Genomic DNA, 21,198 nt, shown 5'->3' with positions numbered 1-21,198 from the left:
CTTCTCCATTACCCATCACAGTAACAGTATTACTCTGATGCTTTGGGGAAAGTTCTGAGTGTAGGCAGGTCAGAAGCGACAGCCCGCGGGGCAGCAGCACGGGCAAACCATGCTGTGTAACTCAGTATATAGAGTGATTACATAAAGAGGCAATACAGGAGGCGGCGGGGAAGATCAGGAACGAACTGTGCACAGTACCTAAGGAAAAGAAGAATAGACGTCAGCTCTCTTTACTGAGGTCGGAACCTTCAGAGACCCGCCACATTTCAGCCCGACAAACCCGCAATCACGTTGACTTCCTGGTTCACTTCTTCCGGGTTAGCACACGCTCCCGGCCTCTCCTCTGCAACGACCGCTCTCCGAAGGAGTAGTCTTCGAGCATGCCTAACAATGGACTAACATGACAAAAATGAGCTAAATGAGAAAAATGACAAAACGAGAATGAAATTGTCATGAGACAACCGATGACAACCGCCCCCGCGCTGTCCTTATCCAGAACGTGGGCCCAGAGCTGGGGTGGAGATGGTGTGAGGCAGGGAGGGGCCAAGGCGGGACTAAACTACATCTCCCAGAGCGCCCACCAAGGAATCCTGGGAGTTGTAGTTTACCTTGCGGCAGCCTCCAACCCCTTCCATCCACTATCCAGCCAAAGGCGGAGCTTTTGGTTTTCACCATTAACTGCAAACCTAGAAGAGAGATTCTCTACGATTCTGATTAAGAGATCAAGATTTAGAACATATTGCATGTGAAATTACAATAATTTCCTCATATATTAGAAGCCCCTAAAGCACTGCTTTCTGATTTTTTAAAAAATAAAGTCTCCTTTTTCATCATCCACAAATGTAGATGATTCTGCATGTAGTTTCTATACTTTCAGCTTCCATTGCTTCAGAAAATACCTAATGACTAAAGGATAATACAAATAAATTTGTATTTTAAAAGTAATAACAGGCTTTCTCCTCCCGCCGCCCAAGATGCCGAAAGGAAAGAAGGCCAAGGGAAAGAAGGTGGCTCCGGCCCCTGCTGTCGTGAAAAAGCAGGAGGCCAAGAAAGTGGTGAATCCCCTGTTTGAGAAAAGACCTAAGAATTTTGGCATTGGACAGGACATCCAGCCCAAAAGAGACCTCACCCGCTTTGTGAAATGGCCTCGCTATATCAGGTTGCAGCGGCAGAGAGCCATCCTCTATAAGCGGCTGAAAGTGCCTCCTGCTATTAACCAGTTCACCCAGGCCCTGGACCGCCAAACAGCTACTCAGCTGTTTAAGCTGGCCCACAAGTACAGACCAGAGACAAAGCAAGAGAAGAAGCAGAGGCTGTTGGCCCGGGCCGAGAAGAAAGCTGCTGGCAAAGGGGATGTCCCCACTAAGAGACCACCTGTCCTTCGAGCAGGAGTTAACACCGTCACCACCTTGGTGGAGAACAAGAAAGCTCAGCTGGTGGTGATTGCACACGACGTGGATCCCATCGAGCTGGTTGTCTTCTTGCCTGCCCTGTGTCGTAAAATGGGGGTCCCTTACTGCATTATCAAGGGGAAGGCCAGACTGGGTCGTCTAGTCCACAGGAAGACCTGCACCACTGTCGCCTTCACACAGGTGAACTCGGAAGACAAAGGCGCTTTGGCTAAGCTGGTGGAAGCTATCAGGACCAATTACAACGACAGATACGATGAGATCCGCCGTCACTGGGGCGGCAATGTCCTGGGTCCCAAGTCTGTGGCTCGTATTGCCAAGCTCGAAAAGGCAAAGGCTAAAGAACTTGCCACTAAACTGGGTTAAATGTACACTGTTGAGTTTTCTGTACATAAAAATAATTAAAATACAAATTTTCCTTCAAAAAAAAAAAAAAAAAGTAATAACAGGACCCAAAAGTTAGAAGACTGTATATTTCCACGTTAGTGATTTTATAATGTTCTTTGCACATGGGAATGTAGGGGCTCAACCTAGATTCATAGCTTATGAACCACTGATTAAGTGAAGAATGAAAACTCCAGTTAATAAACAATTGCAAGAAAATGCAAGTATATTGTCCTACTTTGACTAATCCAGTGGGATCCAGCCCTTGGCTATCACATTTGCAGTCTTTCTATCGCCATGCCTCAATTTTTCCTCCTGAAAGAAAAGGCAAAAAATGTTCCATATTACTGACTTTACAGAGTATTTTCTTAGATTATAATCACATACATAGGAAGGAGAATTAACTCTATATGCAAAATTATATCTAACATTTATAACCCACTTCAAGGTACCTATTTCTATGTACTATGTACTAAATACTGTTCTAAATGGTTTTACCTTATTAATTCAACTAATTTTTACAACCTTAAAATATTCATTTTGCAGAGGAGAAAATTAAGGCACATACAGCTAAAGTAGCTTATCCAAGGTAAAAAACGGTAAGTGATAGAGCCAATATTCAATTAAGACAATCTGCTTTAATGATCTGTGGCTCCTAAGCTCTGATATAGGGTCTCCCTGCTCCAAAAAAGAAAAGAAAACCTGCAATCATGTATTCAATAAATACTGAACACCAGTTATGTGCTATTCACTATTCTAGTCATGAGGATTTAGCAATGAACAGAAAAGACAAATCCTTTGCCCACATGGAGCTTATGTTCCAGTAGGGGAAAAGTTCCAAAGGATCTACATAAAGTCATTCTCCTAAGTTATCCAAAAAGTTATTTAATTCTTTATTTTGATTTGTGTATTCAGCTATATGACTTGAGTATTATATATAAAACTTTATTTGCCTTAAAAAATTAGTCTTGGTTGGGCATGGTGGCTCACGCCTGTAATCCTAGCACTTTGGGAGGCTGAGCCAGATGGATCACCTGAAGTCAGGAGTTTGAGACCAGCCTGACCAACATGGAGAAATCCCATCTCTACTAAAAATACAAAATTAGCTGGGCATGGTGGCACATGCCCATAATCCCAGCTACTTGGAGGCTGAGGCAGGAGAATCACTTGAACACGGGAGGAAGAGGTGGTGGTGAGCCAAGACTGTGCCATTGCCCTCCAGCCTGGGCAACCAGAGTGAAACTCCATCTCAAAAAAAAAAACAAACAAACAAAAAAAGTAGTCTTACTGCTATAGACTGAATTGTTTATATTCATAATCATGTTCATATTACTAATACTTATTTTTAAAATTCATATATTGAAGCCCTAACCCCTCCAATACATGTGATTCTATTGGAGATAGGGCCTTTAAGGTGATTAAGGTTAGATGAGGTCATAAGAGTAGAGCCCTGACATAATAGGATTAGTGCCTTCCTAAAAAGACACCAGAGATCTTGCTCACTCTCCCTGCCCAAACAATAAAGAGGTTATATGAGTACCCTGTGAGATGGTGGCCACCTACAAGCCAAGAGAAAAGGTATCAGACTGAAACCTACCTTACTGTCACCTTGATCTTAGACTTCCCAGTCTCACAAGAGGCTAAGAAACAAATTTCTGTTGTTTAGGCCACCAACTCGGTGGTTTTTTTTTTTTTTTTTGGAGGCGGAGTCTTGCTCTGTCACTAGGCTGGAGTGCTGTGGCTTGTTCTTGGCTCACTGCAACCTCCACCTCCCGGGTTCAAGCAATTCTCCTGCCTCAGCCTCCTGAGTAGCTGGGACTACAGGTGTGCGCCACCACGCTCAGCTAATTTTTGTATTTTTAGTAGGGATAAGGTTTCACCATGTTGACCAGATGGTCTTGATCTCTTCACCTTGTGATCTGCTTGCCTCAGCCTCCCAAAGTGCTGGGATTACAGGTGTGAGCCACCGCGTCCAGCTTTTTTTTTTTTTTTTTTTTTAGTAGAGATGGGGGTCCCACTATGTTGACCAGGCTGGTCTCAAACTCCCAGCCTCCTAAAATCCTGGGATTACAGGTGTGAGCTACGACGCCCAGCCCAGTCTATGTTTTTTTGTTATGGCAGCCAAGTTGTTCCAACTATGCAGAACAACTTAGAAATTTAGAACTCAGGCCGGGCACAGTGGCTCAAGCCTGTAATCCCAGCACTTTGGGAGGCTGAGGCGGGTGGATCACGAGGTCAGGAGATCGAGACCATCCCGGCTAACACAGTGAAACCCCGTCTCTACTAAAGATACAAAATATTAGCCGGGCGTGGTGGCAGGCGCCTGTAGTCCCAGCTACTCCGAGGCTGAGGCGGGAGAATGGCATGAACCCAGGAGGCGGAGCTTGCAGTGAGCCGAGATCGCGCCACTGCACTCCATCCAGCCTGGGCGACACAGCGAGACTCCGTCTCAAACAAAAAAAAAAGAAAAAAAAAAAAGAACTCAGGCTGGGCACAGTGGCTCACGGCTGTAATTGCAATGGCAGCATGTTGGGAGGCCAAGGCGGGTGGATCACTTGAGGCCAGGAGTTTGAGACCAGCCTAATCAACATGGTGAAACCCCATCTCTGCTAAAAATACAAAAATTAGCCAAGCATGGTGGCACGAACCTGTAATCCCAGCTATTCAGGAGGCTGAGACATGAGACTCACTTGAACCTGGGAAGTGGAGACTGCAGTGAGCTATCATGCCACCTCACCCCAGCCTGGGTGACAGAGCAAGACACTCTCTCAAAAACAAAAACAAAACAAAACACAAAACAGTGAGACCTTGTTCTTAAGAAAATAAAAACTTTTTAATATTATCTAATATCCAGTCAGTGTTCAAATTTCCCTGTGTCAGATTTTTTTCTCTTTTTTGTGGCATTTTGTTTGTTCATATCAGGATTCAAAGAAAGTACATACATTGCAACTGGTTGTTATATTCTTGGTTTATTTTAATCTTTAGATTCTCCTTTTTTTCTTTTTTTCCTTGCAATGTATTTGTTGAAGAAACTGGATCCTTAGCCCTGAGGAGTTTCACGCGGTTAAGATTTTTCTAGACTTGTGGTATATCGTGTGTCTTTTGTTCCCTGTATCTCCTGTAAACTGCTCTAGAAACTTGATCAGATTCAGGTTTAAATTGTTTTTGGCAAAACTGCTTCATAGCTGTGGTTATGCTCTGTGGTTATGTGGACTTTGCCTATGGGAGTCTCTTAAACATGTCTTTTAAAATGATATTAGAAGCCCTTCATTGCCTAGATCCATTTTTTCACTAGGTGTGGCAACGTGGTGATATTTTATTACTCATTCTTCACTGATTAGTTAGAACCTCTATAAAGATATACCTTGCTTCATCAGCTACCATTTTTAAAAGGAAAAATAAAAACTTTGCTAAAGTAAAAAAGTTATCAAAAGCCAGGCACAGTGGCTCACATCTGTAATCCCAGCACTTTAGGGAGCCAAGGTGGGATTGCTTGAACTCAGGAGTTTGAGACCAGCCTGGGCAACATGGCAAGACCTCACCTCTACAAATAAAAAAATTAGCCAGGTGTGGTTCTGTGTGCCTGTGGTCCCAGCTACTTGGGAGGCTGAGATGGGAGGATCACTTCAGCCTAGGAGATCAAGGCTGTACTGAGCTGTGATCCACTACTGCATTCCAGCCTGGGTGACAGAGTGAGACACTGTTGGAAAAAAAAAAAAAAAAAAAGATGATCAAATTAAAAAACTTGCTTTCTGAACAGTTTCTAGGATTTCCAATTTTTATTTTAATCTTATTATTTGTATTTTTGTAAAGAAGGGGTTTCATCATGTGGCCTAAGCTGGTCTTGAACTCCCAGGCTTGAGTGATCCACCCACCTCAGCCTCCCGAAGTGCTGGGTTTACAGGCATGAGCCACCACACCTGGCTTGATCTTATCTTTTTTTCACTTTAGTAATACAGCAATTATCTGCAGTAGTAGTTAACTTTGAGTACTTATTCTCTACCAGGTAATGCTCTAAATGTGTTAGATTTAACTCACTTAAAAATGACACATCTATGAAGTAGGCTCAGTTGCAATGCTCATTTTAGGAAACTGAGGCCAGCATGGCTAGATGAATTGCCCGACTGTGCCCGAGAGACAGTCTAGTGGCCAAAAGGATTTGAACCAAGACAGCTGGGTTGCACTGAGACATTGCATCTGCACCTGTATTCTGTATCTCACTAAACTACACTATTATTCCAGCTCTCCATGATCCAATCTCCGTGGCTCCAATCTCGCCTATTTCTCTGTTGTGATGTATCCGTAAAAGCTCCATTCCCTGATGTATGTGGTCTGGAAGTCCTGACCTCATGATCCACCCACCTTGGCCTCTCAAAGTGCTGGGATTACAGACGTGAGCCACTGTGCCCAGCCAACAACTATATTTTTATTACAGTTCACGGTCCTTATCTGAAACACTGGGACCAAATATATTTCAAAATTCAAAATATTTGGGGTTTAGAAAGGTTAATGTGGCCAGGTGCAGTGGCTCAAGTCTGTAATCCTAGTACCCTGGGAGGCCGAGGCAGGTGGTTCACGTGGTCAAGAGATCGAGAGCATCCTGGCCAAAACGGTGAAACCCCATCTCTACTAAAAATACAAAACTTAGCTGGGCATGGTTGGGCATGCCTGTAGTCTCAGCTACTTGGGAGGCTGAGGCAGGAGAATCACTTGAATCCGGGAGGTAGAGGTTGCAGTGAGCTGAGATCGCGCCACTGCACTCCAGCCTGGTGACAGAGTGAGAGTCTGTCTCAAAAAAAAAAAAAAAAAAAAAAAGCAAAGAACAAAAAGAAAGGTTAATGCATATCCTGAGCATTGCTTAACACCTCAACAGGACCTGGGGAAGCACTCTGCAACCCTATACATTAATATCTCTCCAGTGAAATACATGAAATTTTACATCAAATAGGATAAATAAAGATATAAATAATTCACATCAGTCCAGGTCAGGTTTGCCTGCCACATATTCAGTTTAGGTCAAATTTGCCTACAGAATAAGTTATAAAAAAACCTTAAATTTTTAGCGATTTTGATTTTTGAATAGCAAATAAGATTTTTCAGCAATTTTGCATGTGGCAAGTCAATATACTGAGACACTGGGTTGCAGCAGAGAAAGAGGTTTAATCACAGGGCCCCCAAATAAGGAGATAGGAGGAAACCTCAAATTCATCTCCCTAAGGAGTTTGGGGCTGGGGTTTTTAAGGGTTTTGGAGTGGGCCAAAGTTTGAGCATAGTTAATTGGTCAAAGAGTGCAGGGTGAAGTCATGGGACAGGGAGATGTTCTCGCTAGGTGCGCTGGCTCACGCCTGTAATCCCAGCACTTTGGGAGACCAAGGTGGGTAGATCACCTGAGGTCAGGAGTTTGAGACCAGCCTGACCAATATGGTGAAACCCCATCTCAACTAAAAATACAAAAAATTAGCCGGGTGTGGTGGTGCATGCCTGTAATCCCAGCTATTCAGGAGGCTGAGGCAGGAGAATCACTTCAACCCAGGAGGTAGAGGTTGCAGTGAGCCAAGATCGTGCCACTGCATTCCAGCCCGGGCAACAGAGTGAGACTCCATCTCAAAAAAAAAGGAAACAATGTTCTCTATGTTCTCACACTGATTCAGTTCTGTGGGCATCTTCAAACTGGTTGGCATCAGCTATTCCACTGAAATTCAGGATCTGAATACTGTATTAAGCAATTCTCAAACAAATTTCTTATTATTCTAACATCAGAGATCCTATCTATAAGAACAATGGGGTTGTAAATTAATTCTTAAACAAAAGCCTTATAATTCTAACATCAGAAATGTTATTGGTACAGGAATTAAGAAGAAATCACTTAGGCAGATAGTAAGGGTGTGGGAGTAACCAAACACCATTTCATATTTTACAATGCTTCCTGTGTAATTTTTATACTAAATTAACCAAATTATGTCATTTTTGGACTTTAGGGAAACTAATGTCTTGAAGGATTAATTAGGTCAAAAAAAGACATAATTTGTAATTTGATTTTAGAGAGTTTGTAAAATATCAAAGGTTTAAACACATTTGATATCACAGGTCATTGTAAAATAAGTTATTCTCAGGAGGCCGAGGCAGGAGAATTGCTTGAATCCGGGTGGTGGAGACTGCAGCAAGCTGAGATCACATCACTGCCCTCTAGCCTGGGAGACGGAGCAAGACTTCATCTCAAAAAAAAAAAAAAAAAAAAGAAGGAAAAGAAAAAGAAGTCATTTCCTTTAGACCTTTAAAAAAACATTTTAGCATCAGGCTACAACAAACAGAACTCAAGGGGAAACAAAACTTACAAAACAAAACCCCATCTCTACTAAAAAATACAAAAAATTAGCCAGGCATAGCGGTGGGTGCCTGTAGTCCCAGCTACTCAGGAGGCTGAGGCAGGATAATGGTGTGAGCCTGGGAGGCAAAGTTTGCAGTGAGCCAAGATCATGCCACTGCACTCCAGCCTGGGTGACAAAGCGAGACTCCATCTCAAAAAATAAATAAATAAATAAATAAAAAATAAATAACTAAAAGGGGAGAGAAAACCAAAAACAAGATGCAATACAAGTTGAACTTTCTGTTAAAAAAATTAAAATCTCCTGTAATTTATTGAGTACATCAATCCTTTAAGAAAATTAATTTTATTGTTCTAACTAATTATTTAGTGTATGAGTGTTTTCAAGCCCAATCCCTAGAGAGATCATTATAATTTCTCATTAATTTTAGACAACTTGATCGTAAAAAAATTTTGGGGTTTTTTCTTATAAATCCTCTTATTGTGACTTACACAGACCATTCATGACATGCTTGGACTTTCTGGTTTGACATTAACATCTCTTTTTTTTTTTTTTTTTTTTTTTTTTTTTAAACAGCAGTCATTTTATTCTAGGACTAAATTTGCCATACAAGATTCTTTCTTATTTAAAATTATTTCTCTTTAAGCTTTCTTACCAAAAACAAAACAAAACCTCTTTATTTTTTAACTTTCTTTACGTCTCTCTTATTTCCTGGTTCCTTTTACTTGGGTTTTGTTTTGTTTTGTTTTGAGATGGGGTTTCACTCTTGTCACCTAGACTGGAGTGCAATGGCGCGACCTTGACTCACTGCAACCTCTGTCTCCTGGGTTCAAGCGATTTTCCTGCCTCAACCTCCTAAGTAGCTGGGATTACAGGTGTGTGCCACCACACCTGGCTAATTTTTGTATTTTTATTAGAGACAGGGTTTCATCATGTTGGCCAGGCTGGTCTTGAACCCCTGACCTTGTTATCCACCTGCCTTGGCCTCCCAAACTACTGGGAATCCAGGCATGAGCCACCACGCTTGGCCCTTTTACCTTGTTTTGTACATAACCTTTAAATAAGCTTGCAACTAGACAAAAATTGTTCACTTTTTTAAAAAAGGGCACACTTTTTTATTAGAATGTTTTCCTACAATATATTTTTATTAGAAACTACCCAAATAACAAAATATCTATTACTTAATTTAATATAATTTTATATTCTAAATTATGATGAATTTTTCTACAATTATCCCATTACAGTTAACTATTTATTTTATTTTAAACATTTACTTATTTTAGTTATGAAAACGCCATTGCAAAATTATAACTGGGACAGTGAAAAAGATCTGACCTAACCAACTCCATCTTGCTTCTAACCTCCAAGCTGTCCTTGTTCATTCCTGAGCTCAGGCCAAACTAACTTTGGGAGGAACTTAGTTTATAGTTTAGCTTTGAAACAAAGATAACAGTCCTTTCCCAAAACAAACTTTACTGCCTGTGGACTAGACTGCCTAAAGCCACAAGATTAGAAGTTATGGTAATCTTATTAAATTTAAGATGTAGCTATTTTCATTAAACCAATATCAATGTCTTATTTATTAAAAATGACATAAGCTAAGTTTATTCTGTCTCGGGCTGGGTTTATAGTTTTGTAACCCTTATGCCAAATTTTGAAAATTTACAGTATTTGGTTAGGATAATTATGAAATTTATCGATTAATAAATGCAAACAAAAATTTATGTTGGCAATTTTTAAGACATTTCTAATATCACTTTACCAATAATTTTAAAGCTAGCTTATTTATTAGAGATTTTACTTAAGTTATGTAAACTTGAAAAAGCATTTGACTAGTCTTTTTTCCTGATTAAAATATTTGATTCACATATTTTTATTTTCTTAATTAATTAGAGCTCTTTTAGATATTTTCAGTAGTGAAACATTGTATACATAGCACATAAATACATAGACATATTAGGGATGCTGATAGAAGTACATCTTACAGATTCATAAACAGCTATTTTTCCTGTCTTATACTTTCAAATTCTTGCTAATGTGTCTCACTACCCTAGGCAGTTGTTAGCTAAATAGCTTTAAATTTGCATATTAAAGGAAACAACTCAGGTGAAAATCAAATAGCAAAATTTACATGATAAGGTACAGAGAGAAAAAGTCTGGTATGTTAGAGAAAAATTAAAATGAATTTAATTGCTAATTAAACGTAAAACTATAGAAATTATAAAGGCCTTTATGATTTTTTATTTTTTAATTTAATTTACTTTTTTTTGAGATGAAGTTTCACTCTTGTTGCCCAGGTTGGAGTGCAATTGCGTGATCTCAGCTCACTGTAACCTCCACCTTCTGGGTTCAAGCTATTCTTCTGCCTGAGCCCCTCAAGTAGCTGGGATTACAGGCATGCGCCACCATGGTTGGCTAATTTTTTGTATTTTTAGTAGAGATGGGGTTTCACCATGTTGGCCAGGCTGGTCTTGAACTCCTGACGTCAGGTCATCCACCTGCCTTCGCCTCCCAAAGTGCTGGGATTACAGGCCTGAGCCACTGTAATCCAGCCTAAAGGCCTTTTAGATACACACACACACACACACACACACACACACACACACACACACATCATATAGCTTTTACTTCAAAACTTTGGACATGAGATAAATACACATTCACTGGTTTGCAAAAAACCTGTTGGATCCAAATAATGGTTTTTATCTTAATAGACAAATAACAGCAGATTTAAAGCAGGCAGAAAAGAAAATATAAAAGAGAACTTAGGAACTCTAGAGTTTGCAGGTTGACTTTAGGGCTCTTTTTCCTTAATGTAAATGTGCACAAAGACCATAATTACTTCCATTTTACATAAACTCTGGCAAGTATAGATGCCATGAAACCTACAGAATGCTCAAAAGGGGCTCATTCTCCTTGCTTTCTCCTTATTCTTAGATTATTGGTTTCCCACTTTTTTTCTTAAAAGGAGGAACTGAGCTGTGGCCTAGGGTTTTTGTGTAGTGGATCGATGTGTGCTGCTTGTGTCACCACTGAGTCATTTCCACCTTCTTTCATGTTTTAGTTTCTCTCTCCAGAGGTCTCTGACCTCTGAGAGGGCTTAAAACACCTGGTGATCAACCCTTATATATGTGTTTCCTGGACGAACCTTTTTAAAAATTAATTTTTGTTTGGGATTTTCCAGTAGGGCCACTGTACATCACAGGGGTCAACCCCCCAGACACTCCCACAAAGCCCTTGGTCACCCAGGGGTGCCTTTCTGCTGGAAGGAGCAGAAGCCCTTTCTCTTTGGAACCGAGAAAATTCAGTCTCCTGTTAACATGTTAAAACAACCATTTATTTCCTCATGCAAATATGCACAGACAAGCTGAATTGAGATCAACTTGGGGAGAAAAAGGAATAGAGAAGACCCTTTAGAAAGCAGCTCTGAACTAGAATCATAATCCTTAAACAACAACTTCCTAGGAAAGAAAAAGAAAAAACAAAAAAACAAACAAAAAAAAAAACAGCTAAGGCCCCTTCCAGTAAACTGTGCTCAACCACTCCTAACTTTGTAGCTCTCATCTCCCATTACACACACCAAGGTCAAATCCTTTCACAGTACAAAGTAATCTGTGGAACCCCCAAAGCCAAAGAGATCAGTTCATGTAATACAGAAAAACAGATCTTTAGACCTAAGAACAATCTGCTCATGATTCTTGAAACTTTACAAAGAAAACAGAACACCATAAAAAGGGTCAGTGGTGCTTTTGTTCTGAATACTTTACAGGGATTCAAGTCATTAAAAGCCTTCTTTAGATTTTTTTGGTACTGCAGATGGCAAAGGGGAAAGGAGGTATAGCGTGGAAGAAAAGTAAATGAAAACATTTGTTTGTTTGTTTGTTTTTTGAGATAGGAAGCAAACACAGAAACCAAGCGCATGATTTTTTGGTTTTTGTTTTTCCTCTTTTGCAGCTGTGAGGAATTTTAGTCAAATTAGAGAGGCTTTATTACCCATAACTTGGAATTCTCACTCAGAATTGACCAAGTGAGGTAGAGTTGGTCAAATCTGATGAGAGAAAGACTGTACCAAACAGCAACAACAACAAAACCCAACAATATGATCACTGAGCACTCTAATGGTAAGGAGAAATGAAGACCAGCTTATTGTTAAACTTCAGTCAAGACAAAATCCTAATTCAGCTACTTACCTAGGGATGGGTCTCAGGCTAAAGACTGCTTTCTACCATCCTAGAAACAGGAAAAACACTTGACCTCATCTTCCCTGCTGGGTGCGAGTTCAAACTACATAAAGGATTTGCTTACCTTCCATCGTCATGGAACCAGAAAATTTTGCCTTCCTTGTTGGAAGCAAGTAAAATGCCAAAAAAGGCGGGGGGGTGGTCGCGGTAGTTGCACGGCAAAATAAACTTTAGATCTTGACTAAATTTTGGGAGATCAGGGATTTTCTGGAGGGGGTGCTCCCAGACCTCAGCAAATTGTCCCACGGATTTGAGCCATAAAATCAGCTTGTGCTGGTACCAAGCACCAACAGGAAATTTGTCAAAGGTTAGAGGCATCTTCACTCATAATCCCTCTATGGTTACCAAAATGTGAACCCCAAATATCTGAGACAGTTCTCAGTTAATTTAGAAAGTTTCCTTTGGCAAGATTGAGGACATGCACCTGTGACACACCCTGAGGAGGTCCTGACGACAAGTGCCCAAAGTGGTCAGAGCATAGTTTGGTTTTATACATTTTAGGGAGACATGAGACATCAATCAACATATGTAAGATAAGCTGGTGACGCCTGTAATCCCAGCACTTTGGGAGGCCGAGGCAGGCGGATCACCTGAGGCCAGGAGTTCAAGACCAGACTGATCAACATGGAGAAACCCCGTCTCTACTAAAAATACAAAATTAGCCGAGCATGGTGGCGCATGCCTGTAATCCCAGCTACTTGGGAGAGTGAGGCCGGAGAATCACTTGAATCCGGGAGGCGGAGGTTGTGGTGAGCCAAGATCGCACCACTGCACTCCAGCCTGGGCAACAAGAGCAAAACTCCATCTCAAAAAAAAAAAAAAAAAAAAAAAAAAAAAAAATATATATATATATATATATATATATATATATATATGTAAGATGAACATTGATTTGGTCTGGTAAGGTGGCACAATTCAAAGCAAAGGCGGGACAACTCCAAGCTGGGAGAGAGCTTTCAGGTCATAGGTAGATAAGAGACAAATGGTTGCATTCCTTCAGTTTGTGGTTAGCCTCTCCAAAGGAGGCAATCAGATATCCATTTGTCTTAGTGAGTCCACGGGTGATTTTGAATAGAACGTGAGGCAGGTTTGCCCTAAGCGGTTCCCAGTTGACTTTTCCCTTTAGCTTAGTGATTTGGGGACCCCAAGATTTATTTTACTTTCACAGGAACAATGGGGATACATACAAACGGTCACTATCTGGTGCTATGTGACTTTTGGTTACAAGGAAGTAGGCTAAAGTACTGCTGGATTAATGGTTAATTATAACTATGTTTCTGTCCAGAATTCTTGTTAACACTGTGAGGTGACTTTAATGACATCCTCCAAGATCCTCGTGTTTCAGCTCAAGAGGATGACTTATTTCCTGAAAACACACTTTCAAACTTATTTTTTTGTTCATAGTGCTGAAGCATGCTTTAAAAAGGTAAAGTTATGACCCTTGTACAAATATGAAGTTGAGCATGTGCCAAAATGATTAATTTATTAAAAAATCAGAAAACCAGTAGATTTTATAACTGGTTAAAGAAAATGCCAAGACACATAAGTACACCATAAGGAATTCTGAAACAAATCTGTTAAACCCCTTTCCTGTTTGCCCTGAGAATAATTGCTGGCGGTGCTTGCAGCTGGAATGTTTACCCTGTGATATTTTTGACATGAAATATCTTGATTTTATTATTATTATTATTGTTATTATTTGAGACACAGTTTCACTCTGCTGCTTTTTTTCAAGTGATTCTCGTGCCTCACCCTCCCAAGTAGCTGGGATTACAGGCACGCTGCACCACACCTGGCTAATTTTTGTACTATTAGTAGAGACAGGATTTCACCATTTTGACCAGGATGGTCTCAAACTCCTGACCTCAAGTGATTCGCCCACCTTGGCCTCCCAAAGTGTGGGATTACAGGCATGAGCCTCCATGCCCGGCCTATTATTATTTTCATATCACTCTAGTGTACTGACTTTAGAAACAAAAAACATCATTTTATTATAGCATTCTGTTTTTAGTAGTGGTACTTTCATTTACAAAATATAGTAATTCTTGATTACTGAAAATGTCAAATCCTAGAAAACATAGCATTCCTATGCAAGATGTTAACATCGTTCTCAAAGAGTTGTTGGCTGAAGATTCATTTGATGAATTAGGTTTTTCCAAATTAGTTGATTCTGATGAGTCAGACAATTCTGATGTTAGTTCTGTTTACAAATAACTCCAATCACATTTTTTTTTTTTATAGACAGAGTCTCACTCTGTTGCCCAGGCTGGAGTGCAGTGGCACGATCTCAGCTCACCGCAAGCTCTGCCTCTTGGGTTCAGGCCAATCTCCTGCCTCAGCCTCCTGAGTAGCTGGTACCACAGGTGCCCACCACCATACCCAGCTAATTTTTTGTATTTTTAGTAGAGACGGGGTTTCACCGTGTTAGCCAGGATGGTCTTGACCTCCTGACGTCATGATCCACCCACCTTAGCCTCCCAGAGTGCTGGGATTACATGCATGAGCCACAGCACCCAGTTTTTTTTGTTTGTTTTTTTTTGTTTTTTTGAGATGGAGTTTTTGCTCTGTTGTCCAGGCTGGAGTGCAACGGTGTGATCTTGGTTCTTCGCAACCTCTGTTTCCCGGGTTCAAATGATCCTCTGTCCTCAGCCTCTGGAGTAGCTGGGATTACAGGTATGTGTCACCATGCCTGGCTAATTTTTGTATTTTTAGAAGAGACAGGGTTTCACCATGTTGGCCAGGCTGGTCTCGAACTCCTGACTTCAGGTGATCTGCTAACCTCAGCCTCTCAATGTGCTGGAATTACATGCATTAACCACTGCACCCAGCCTAAGAACAGTTTTTATATTTTATTTTCACTTTGAAAATCAGTCAGATTTTCTCCAGGCTCAAAGAGCATATTTATGTCAAATTAAATGAGCGTTAGCTGCACTTTCTATTTTTCCTAAATGTGAAAAGGGTTAAAAGATGAACAACTGCAAGGCCATAATCACTTGCCCCTCCATTGTACACAATTTGCATTTCTTTTTTTTTTTTTTGAGACAGAGTTTCCCTCTGTCACCCAGGCTGGAGTGCAGTGGCACGATCTTAGCTCACCGCAAGTTTCGCCTTCCAGGTTCACACCATTCTCCTGCCTCAGCCTCCCAAGTAGCTGGGACTACAGGTGTCCACCACCACGCCCGGCTAATTTTTTGTATATTTAGTAGAGATGGGGTTTCACCGTGTTTGCCAGGATGGTCTCAATCTCCTGACCTCATGATTCTCCCGCCTTGGCCTCCTAAAGTGCTGGGATTATAGGTGTGAGCCACTGCGCTCGGCCAATCTTTCACCCATTTCAAAGTATTTAACAATTTTTCTTGACATTGCTAATTCCTCTGCCTAGATTGTAAGTCACTAAAATTATCTTCATCAAATCAGTTCCTTTTTTTTTTTTTTTTTTTTTTAGATGGCGTTTCTCTCTGTTGCCCAGGCTGGAGTACAATGGCATTGATCTCAGCTCACCGTAACCGTCACCTCTCAGGTTCAAGCAATTCTTGTGCCTCAGCCTCCCGAGTAGCTGGGATTACAGGTGCATGCCACCACACCTGGTTAATTTTTGTACCTTTAGTAGAGATGAGGTTTCACCATGTTGGCCAGGCTGGTCTTGAACTCCTGACCTCAAGTGATCTGCCTGCCTTGGCCTCCTAAAGTGCTGGGATTAGAGGCATGAGCCACCACACCTGGCTAAATCAGTTCTTATTAAATACCTACCATGTGCCAAGCACTTTGCTAACTGCTGGGGCTCAATGGTGAGGGAAGCAGATGTCATTCCAACTGTCGTCATCTTTTAGTTAGTTTTTTTTTTACACTTACTGAAATCACCTTTCCAAAAATTATAACAGTGAGAAAATTATAGCAGTGGAGGCGATCTGATCTAGCCAACCCCTCTCTTGCCTTTAGCTTTCAAGGTAGCTTTGGAAGACATTTAGTTTATAGTTTAAATGATAATGAGCCTTCCCCCAAACTCAGCTGCCTTTGTAAAGCAATGAGAGATCTCCAGGCTAGAGGGAGGAGAGGAACCTAAATTCTGCTAAGGTGTAGACGTAATTAATTGCCAGCCATTATTCCAAAAGTCCTACAAATAACATCACTATTGTAGAGCCTATTGTCCTTTTGAGATATCTTTTCAGGTTTTTTGCATGTCTGACACCCATGGCTCCACCTGGACCTACCCAGAAGCTACTCAAGTGCAACAGGATAGCTTCAACTCCCTGTGATTTCATCTCTGCCCCAACCAATCAGCAGGAAGCACTCATTGCATAACCACCCCCACCCCTTCCCTCCAATTAACTTTGAAAAACCCTTAACCTATGAGCCTTTGATGAGATTGATTTGAGTAATAACTCTGTCTGGCATGTGTTGCGGCTGGCCTCACATCAACTGAACTTTTTTTTTTTTTTTTGAGACAGGGTCTCCTTCTCTCCTTCTCTCCTTCTCTCTGTCACCCAGGCTGGAGTGCAGTGGTGCAATCTTGGCTCACTGAGGCCTCTGCCCCCAGGCTCAAGCGATCCTCCCACCTCAGCCTCCTGAGTAGTTGGGACTACAGGTGGATGACCACCACGCCTAGCTTTTTTCTTTTTTCTTTTTAGTAGAGATGGAGTTTCATCATTGTTGCCCAGACTGGTCTTGAACTCCTGAGCTCAAGTGATCCACCCACCTGAGCCTCCAAAAGTGCTGGGATTACAGGCATGAGTCACCATGTCCTGCCAAACTCTTTCTTTACTGCAATGCCATGGTCTTTATTTGTGCAGCAGGCAGGAAGAACCCATCAGGTGGTTACATTACCAGTTTATTATAAAGGATGTTACAAACGATATAGAAAGGGAGATGCATAGGGCAAGGTATGGGGAAGATGTGTGAAACTTTTATGCCATCTTCAGGAGCACCACCCTCCAGAAACCTCCATATGCTCAGCTCTTCAAAAGCTCTCCAAACCCTGTCCTTTTGGGATTTTATGGAGGCTTCATTACATAGGCATAACTGATTTAACCTTTGGCCATTGGTGACCAAATTAGCCTTCAGCCCCTCTCCCTTCCCTGAATGTTAGGAAGTGGGGCTGAAAGTCCCAAACCCTCTAATCCTACCTTGGTCTTTCTGGTGAGTGGCCCCCATCCTAAAGTTACCTAGGGGCTGCCAGCCATCAGTCAACTCATTAGCATACAAGGGATATCACTTTGGGGATTGTAGGGATTTTAGGAGTTATGTGACAGGACACTGGGTCAAAGACCAAATGTATATTTCACTGTACTACAGTCCACTCACAAATCTCCTATATCAAAAGGAATACAACTCAAAAGATAGTGCTCTATTACTAGAATCCATTTAATCATTAATAATCAGTCCAATTCTTTATATTTGTGAATATCTGCCAGAGTGAAGCCACTCAGGTCTGCAAGCTTCCATTCCATCTTGTCAGGTTCCTGAGATGTTCCAAGCCTCTTTCAAGGTGTGAATGTAATTTTAGATTTCCTTCAAGGTATAACTCATTTATTCATTCCTTTAACCTCCTTCTCTACTATTGTTAATGGTGGAGGGTGTCCAGGTTCTTGGCGTCTCGAACAAAGAATTGCACAAAATGCACAAAGCAAGGATGGAAAGAAGGGTTTTATTGAAAATGAAAGTACACTTCACAGTGTGGGAGCCCTGAGCATAAGGGCTCAAAGGCCCTGTTACAGAGTTTTTGTGAGTTTAAATACCCCCTAGGATTCCATTGGTTACTTGGGATATGCCTTATGTAAATGAAGAGGATGAAGTAAAGTTACAAAGTCATTTATCGCCTACACTCTGTCGAGAGGCTATTTCCTATTATAGCTGAAATGTGAATTGGCCTTATGTTCCCTGCCTCCAAACCCTGCCTCACTATTCTTCTTCTCTCCACTAATATCCAGACTTTTCCACCTTTGCAAGGGACATTAGAATCGGCCACTGCATTGGTCTAGATTGCAGGCAAGTCTAGCAAGTGACTTCCCCTCAGTCCATTCTCATTCAGATAGGAAAAGAACACAGATGAAGAACTAATGAGCCATTTTTACCAACAGGCAATATAGCTGCATTCACTCTTAGTCCCTGTAAATAAAAAATAAAATTCTAAGGCCTTCCAGCCATCTGAATGGACCCCTCCTCTGCCAAGAACATTCCAGGGTTAGCCTGAAAGACTAGTTTCAGGCCATGACGGGAAGGAGGAGCCGGACATGCCTTGTTATACCCTCCTTCCCTTCCTCCTTTTTGGAATTACTGATAGAACAAACTTTTTTTAAAATTTTATTTCTTGTTCTTTTTGAGATGAAGTTTCGTTCTTGTTGCCCAGGCTAGAGTGCAATGACATGATCTCAGCTCACTGCAACCTCTTTCTCCCGGGTTTAAGCAATTCTCCTGCCTCAGCCTCCTGAGTAGCTGGGATTACAGGCACCTGCCACCATGCCCAGCTAATTTTTTGTATTTTCAGTAGAGATGGGGGGGTTTCACTATGTTGACCAGGCTGCTCTCGAACTCCTGACCTCAGGTGATTTACCTGCCTCAGTCTCCCAAGGTACTGGGATTGCAGGTGTGAGCCACTGTGCCAGCCAACTCTTAAGTCTTGGAAGAAACATTTACAATGTATTCTGTCTTTGAAGCCTGCTACCTGGAGGCATCATCTGCATGATAAAACCTTGGCCCCCACTGTCATTAAGAGACATTAAGAGTAACCCAGACATTCCTTTCTGTTGATTCCCGGTCCTTAGATAATAACTCTTTCAACCAATTGCCAATCAGAAAATATTTGAATCTGCCTATAACTTGGAAGCCTCACTTCTAATTCTGCCGCTTGAGGACTAAGCTCTGATTTTTCATCTTGCCCAAATTATTACCTAAGGAGTGTAGGGAGTCATGCCCTACAAACCATAAATTCTCATCAGACGGGTTTTATTTGATCCTATATATCATGACTTACTTTTCTTTTCTTTCCTTTTTTTTTTTTGAGACGGTGTCTCGCTCTGTCGCCCAGGCTGGAGTGCAGTGTCGCGATCTCGGCTCACTGCAAGCTCCGCCTCCCGGGTTTACGCCATTCTCCTGCCTCAGCCTCCCGAGTAGCTGGGACTACAGGCACCCGCCACCTCGCCCGGCTAGTATTTTTTCGTATTTTTAGTAGAGACGGGGTTTCACCGTGTTAGCCAGGATGGTCTCAATCTCCTGACCTCGTGATCCACCCCTCTCGGCCTCTCAAAGTGCTGGGATTACAGGCTTGAGCCACCGCGCCCGGCCCATGACTTACTTTTCGACCTGACTCTGGCATAACATTATGAGACACGGAAAAAAAATATTTAACTCCAAAATATATATTTCCTTGCCATACCTTGAAAACTGCCCTGCAAAGTCTCTTGTGGGAAAAGTCCACATTCTATAGAGAATCCCCTTTCCCTTTTGCTTTGCTTCTGCCTTTCCAGATCCAGGAGATAATCAACTAAGAGGCACCATTTTAGGTCTGATAAGAAACATTTCACAACCTGCTCTCTCTCTCTGTGAGGACTGCTATCTGAGAGATTCCCCTGCAAAGTAAAATTTGGTCTCCACAATCCTTTATCTTAATTTAATTTTATTTATTTATTTTTGAGACAGAGTTTCGCTCTGTCACCCAGGCTGAAGTGCAGTGGCCCGATCTCGGCTCACCACAACCTCTGCCTCCCGGATTCAAGCGATTCACCTGCCTCAACCACCCGAGTAGCTGGGACTACAGGTGTGCGCCACCCTGCCTGGCTAGTTTTTGTATTTTTTGTAGAGACAGGGTTTCACTATGTTGGCAGGCTGGTCTCGAATTCCTGACCTTGTGATCCACCCACCTCCCAAAGTGCGGGGATTACGGACGTGAGCCACTGCGCCCGGCCCACAATCCTTTATCTTAACCTGAACATTCCTTTCCATTGATCCCAGGTCTTCAGATAAACTCAACCAATTTTCAATCAGAAAATGTTTAAATTTACCTATAGCCTGGAAGCCCCCCTGCTTAGAGCTGTCTTGCCTTTCTGAATCAAGTCAATGTATTTCTTAAATGTATTTGATTGATGTCTCATGCCTCCCTAAAAATATATAAAACCAAGCTGTACCCCAACCACTTTGGGCACTTGTTCTCAGGACCTCCTGAGGGCTGTGTCACGGGCCATGGTCACTAGTATTTGGCTCAGAATAAATCTCTTAAAATATTTTACAGATTTTGACTCTTTTCGTCGCCACACCTTTCTGGACCAATGTATATCTTACATGTATTGATTGATGTCTTATGTCTCCATAAAATGTGTAAAACCAAGCTGTACCCTGACCACCTTGGGCATATGCTCCCAGGATCTCCTGAGGGCTGTGTTACAGGCCACTGGTCACCCATATTTGGCTCAGAATAAATCTCTTCAAATATTTTACAGAGTTTGACTCTTTTCATTGACATCTTAATTTTGCCAGCTGGGGTGAAGGTACAATCCACTTCCATCAGGTCCCTAGGAATCTTGGCATAAAGTTTAAACACATAGTAGCAGTTTCTTGCTTAGGAATCATTCTTGCTTCCAGCATTTGTAGTTGCATCCCTGATCCTAGGACCCTGCATGAGGTAGCAGGGAAAAAGTTGAGGTGACGTGTGGAACAAAGAAAGGAAACTACAATCATAGGCCCGGGCGCGGTGGCTCAAGCCTGTAATCCCAGCACTTTGGGAGGCCGAGACGGGTGGATCACGAGGTCAGGAGATCGAGACCATCCCGGCTAACACGGTGAAACCCCGTCTCTACTAAAAAATACAAAAAACTAGCCGGGCGAGGTGGCGGGTGCCTGTAGTCC

At 41.8% G+C, this 21,198-nt stretch overlaps 2 protein-coding genes across 8 annotated transcripts in view; one reads left to right on the top strand and one right to left on the bottom strand.

Moving 5' to 3' along the window:
• MTRF1 (mitochondrial translation release factor 1) overlaps window positions 1-506 on the bottom strand; it is a 48,783-nt gene extending 48,277 nt beyond the window's left edge. For all 7 annotated transcript variants that reach the window (XM_030921985.1, XM_030921988.1, XM_010374510.2 and 4 more), the window contains exon 1: window positions 199-506. The gene's annotated coding sequence lies outside the window, so the exon portion shown is untranslated. The remainder of the gene's footprint in view (window positions 1-198) is intronic.
• Window positions 507-955: 449 nt separating this feature from the next.
• On the top strand, window positions 956-1,848 carry LOC104671094 (60S ribosomal protein L7a). Its single transcript, XM_010374509.2, has one exon. It carries the CDS (start codon window positions 975-977, stop codon window positions 1,773-1,775), a length of 801 nt encoding a protein of 266 aa, XP_010372811.2. The 5' UTR covers window positions 956-974; the 3' UTR covers window positions 1,776-1,848.
• Window positions 1,849-21,198: the final 19,350 nt, after the last annotated feature.

This window comes from Rhinopithecus roxellana, chromosome 18 (genome assembly GCF_007565055.1).
Source record: "Rhinopithecus roxellana isolate Shanxi Qingling chromosome 18, ASM756505v1, whole genome shotgun sequence".
NCBI lineage: Eukaryota > Metazoa > Chordata > Mammalia > Primates > Cercopithecidae > Rhinopithecus > Rhinopithecus roxellana.
This window is presented reverse-complemented; position numbering and strand designations above follow the sequence as displayed.

What these genes read in the sequence shown, in the direction of transcription:
- LOC104671094 (XM_010374509.2), top strand. Translation starts at nt 975, where the DNA reads ATGCCGAAAGGAAAGAAGGCCAAGGGAAAGAAGGTGGCTCCGGCCCCT.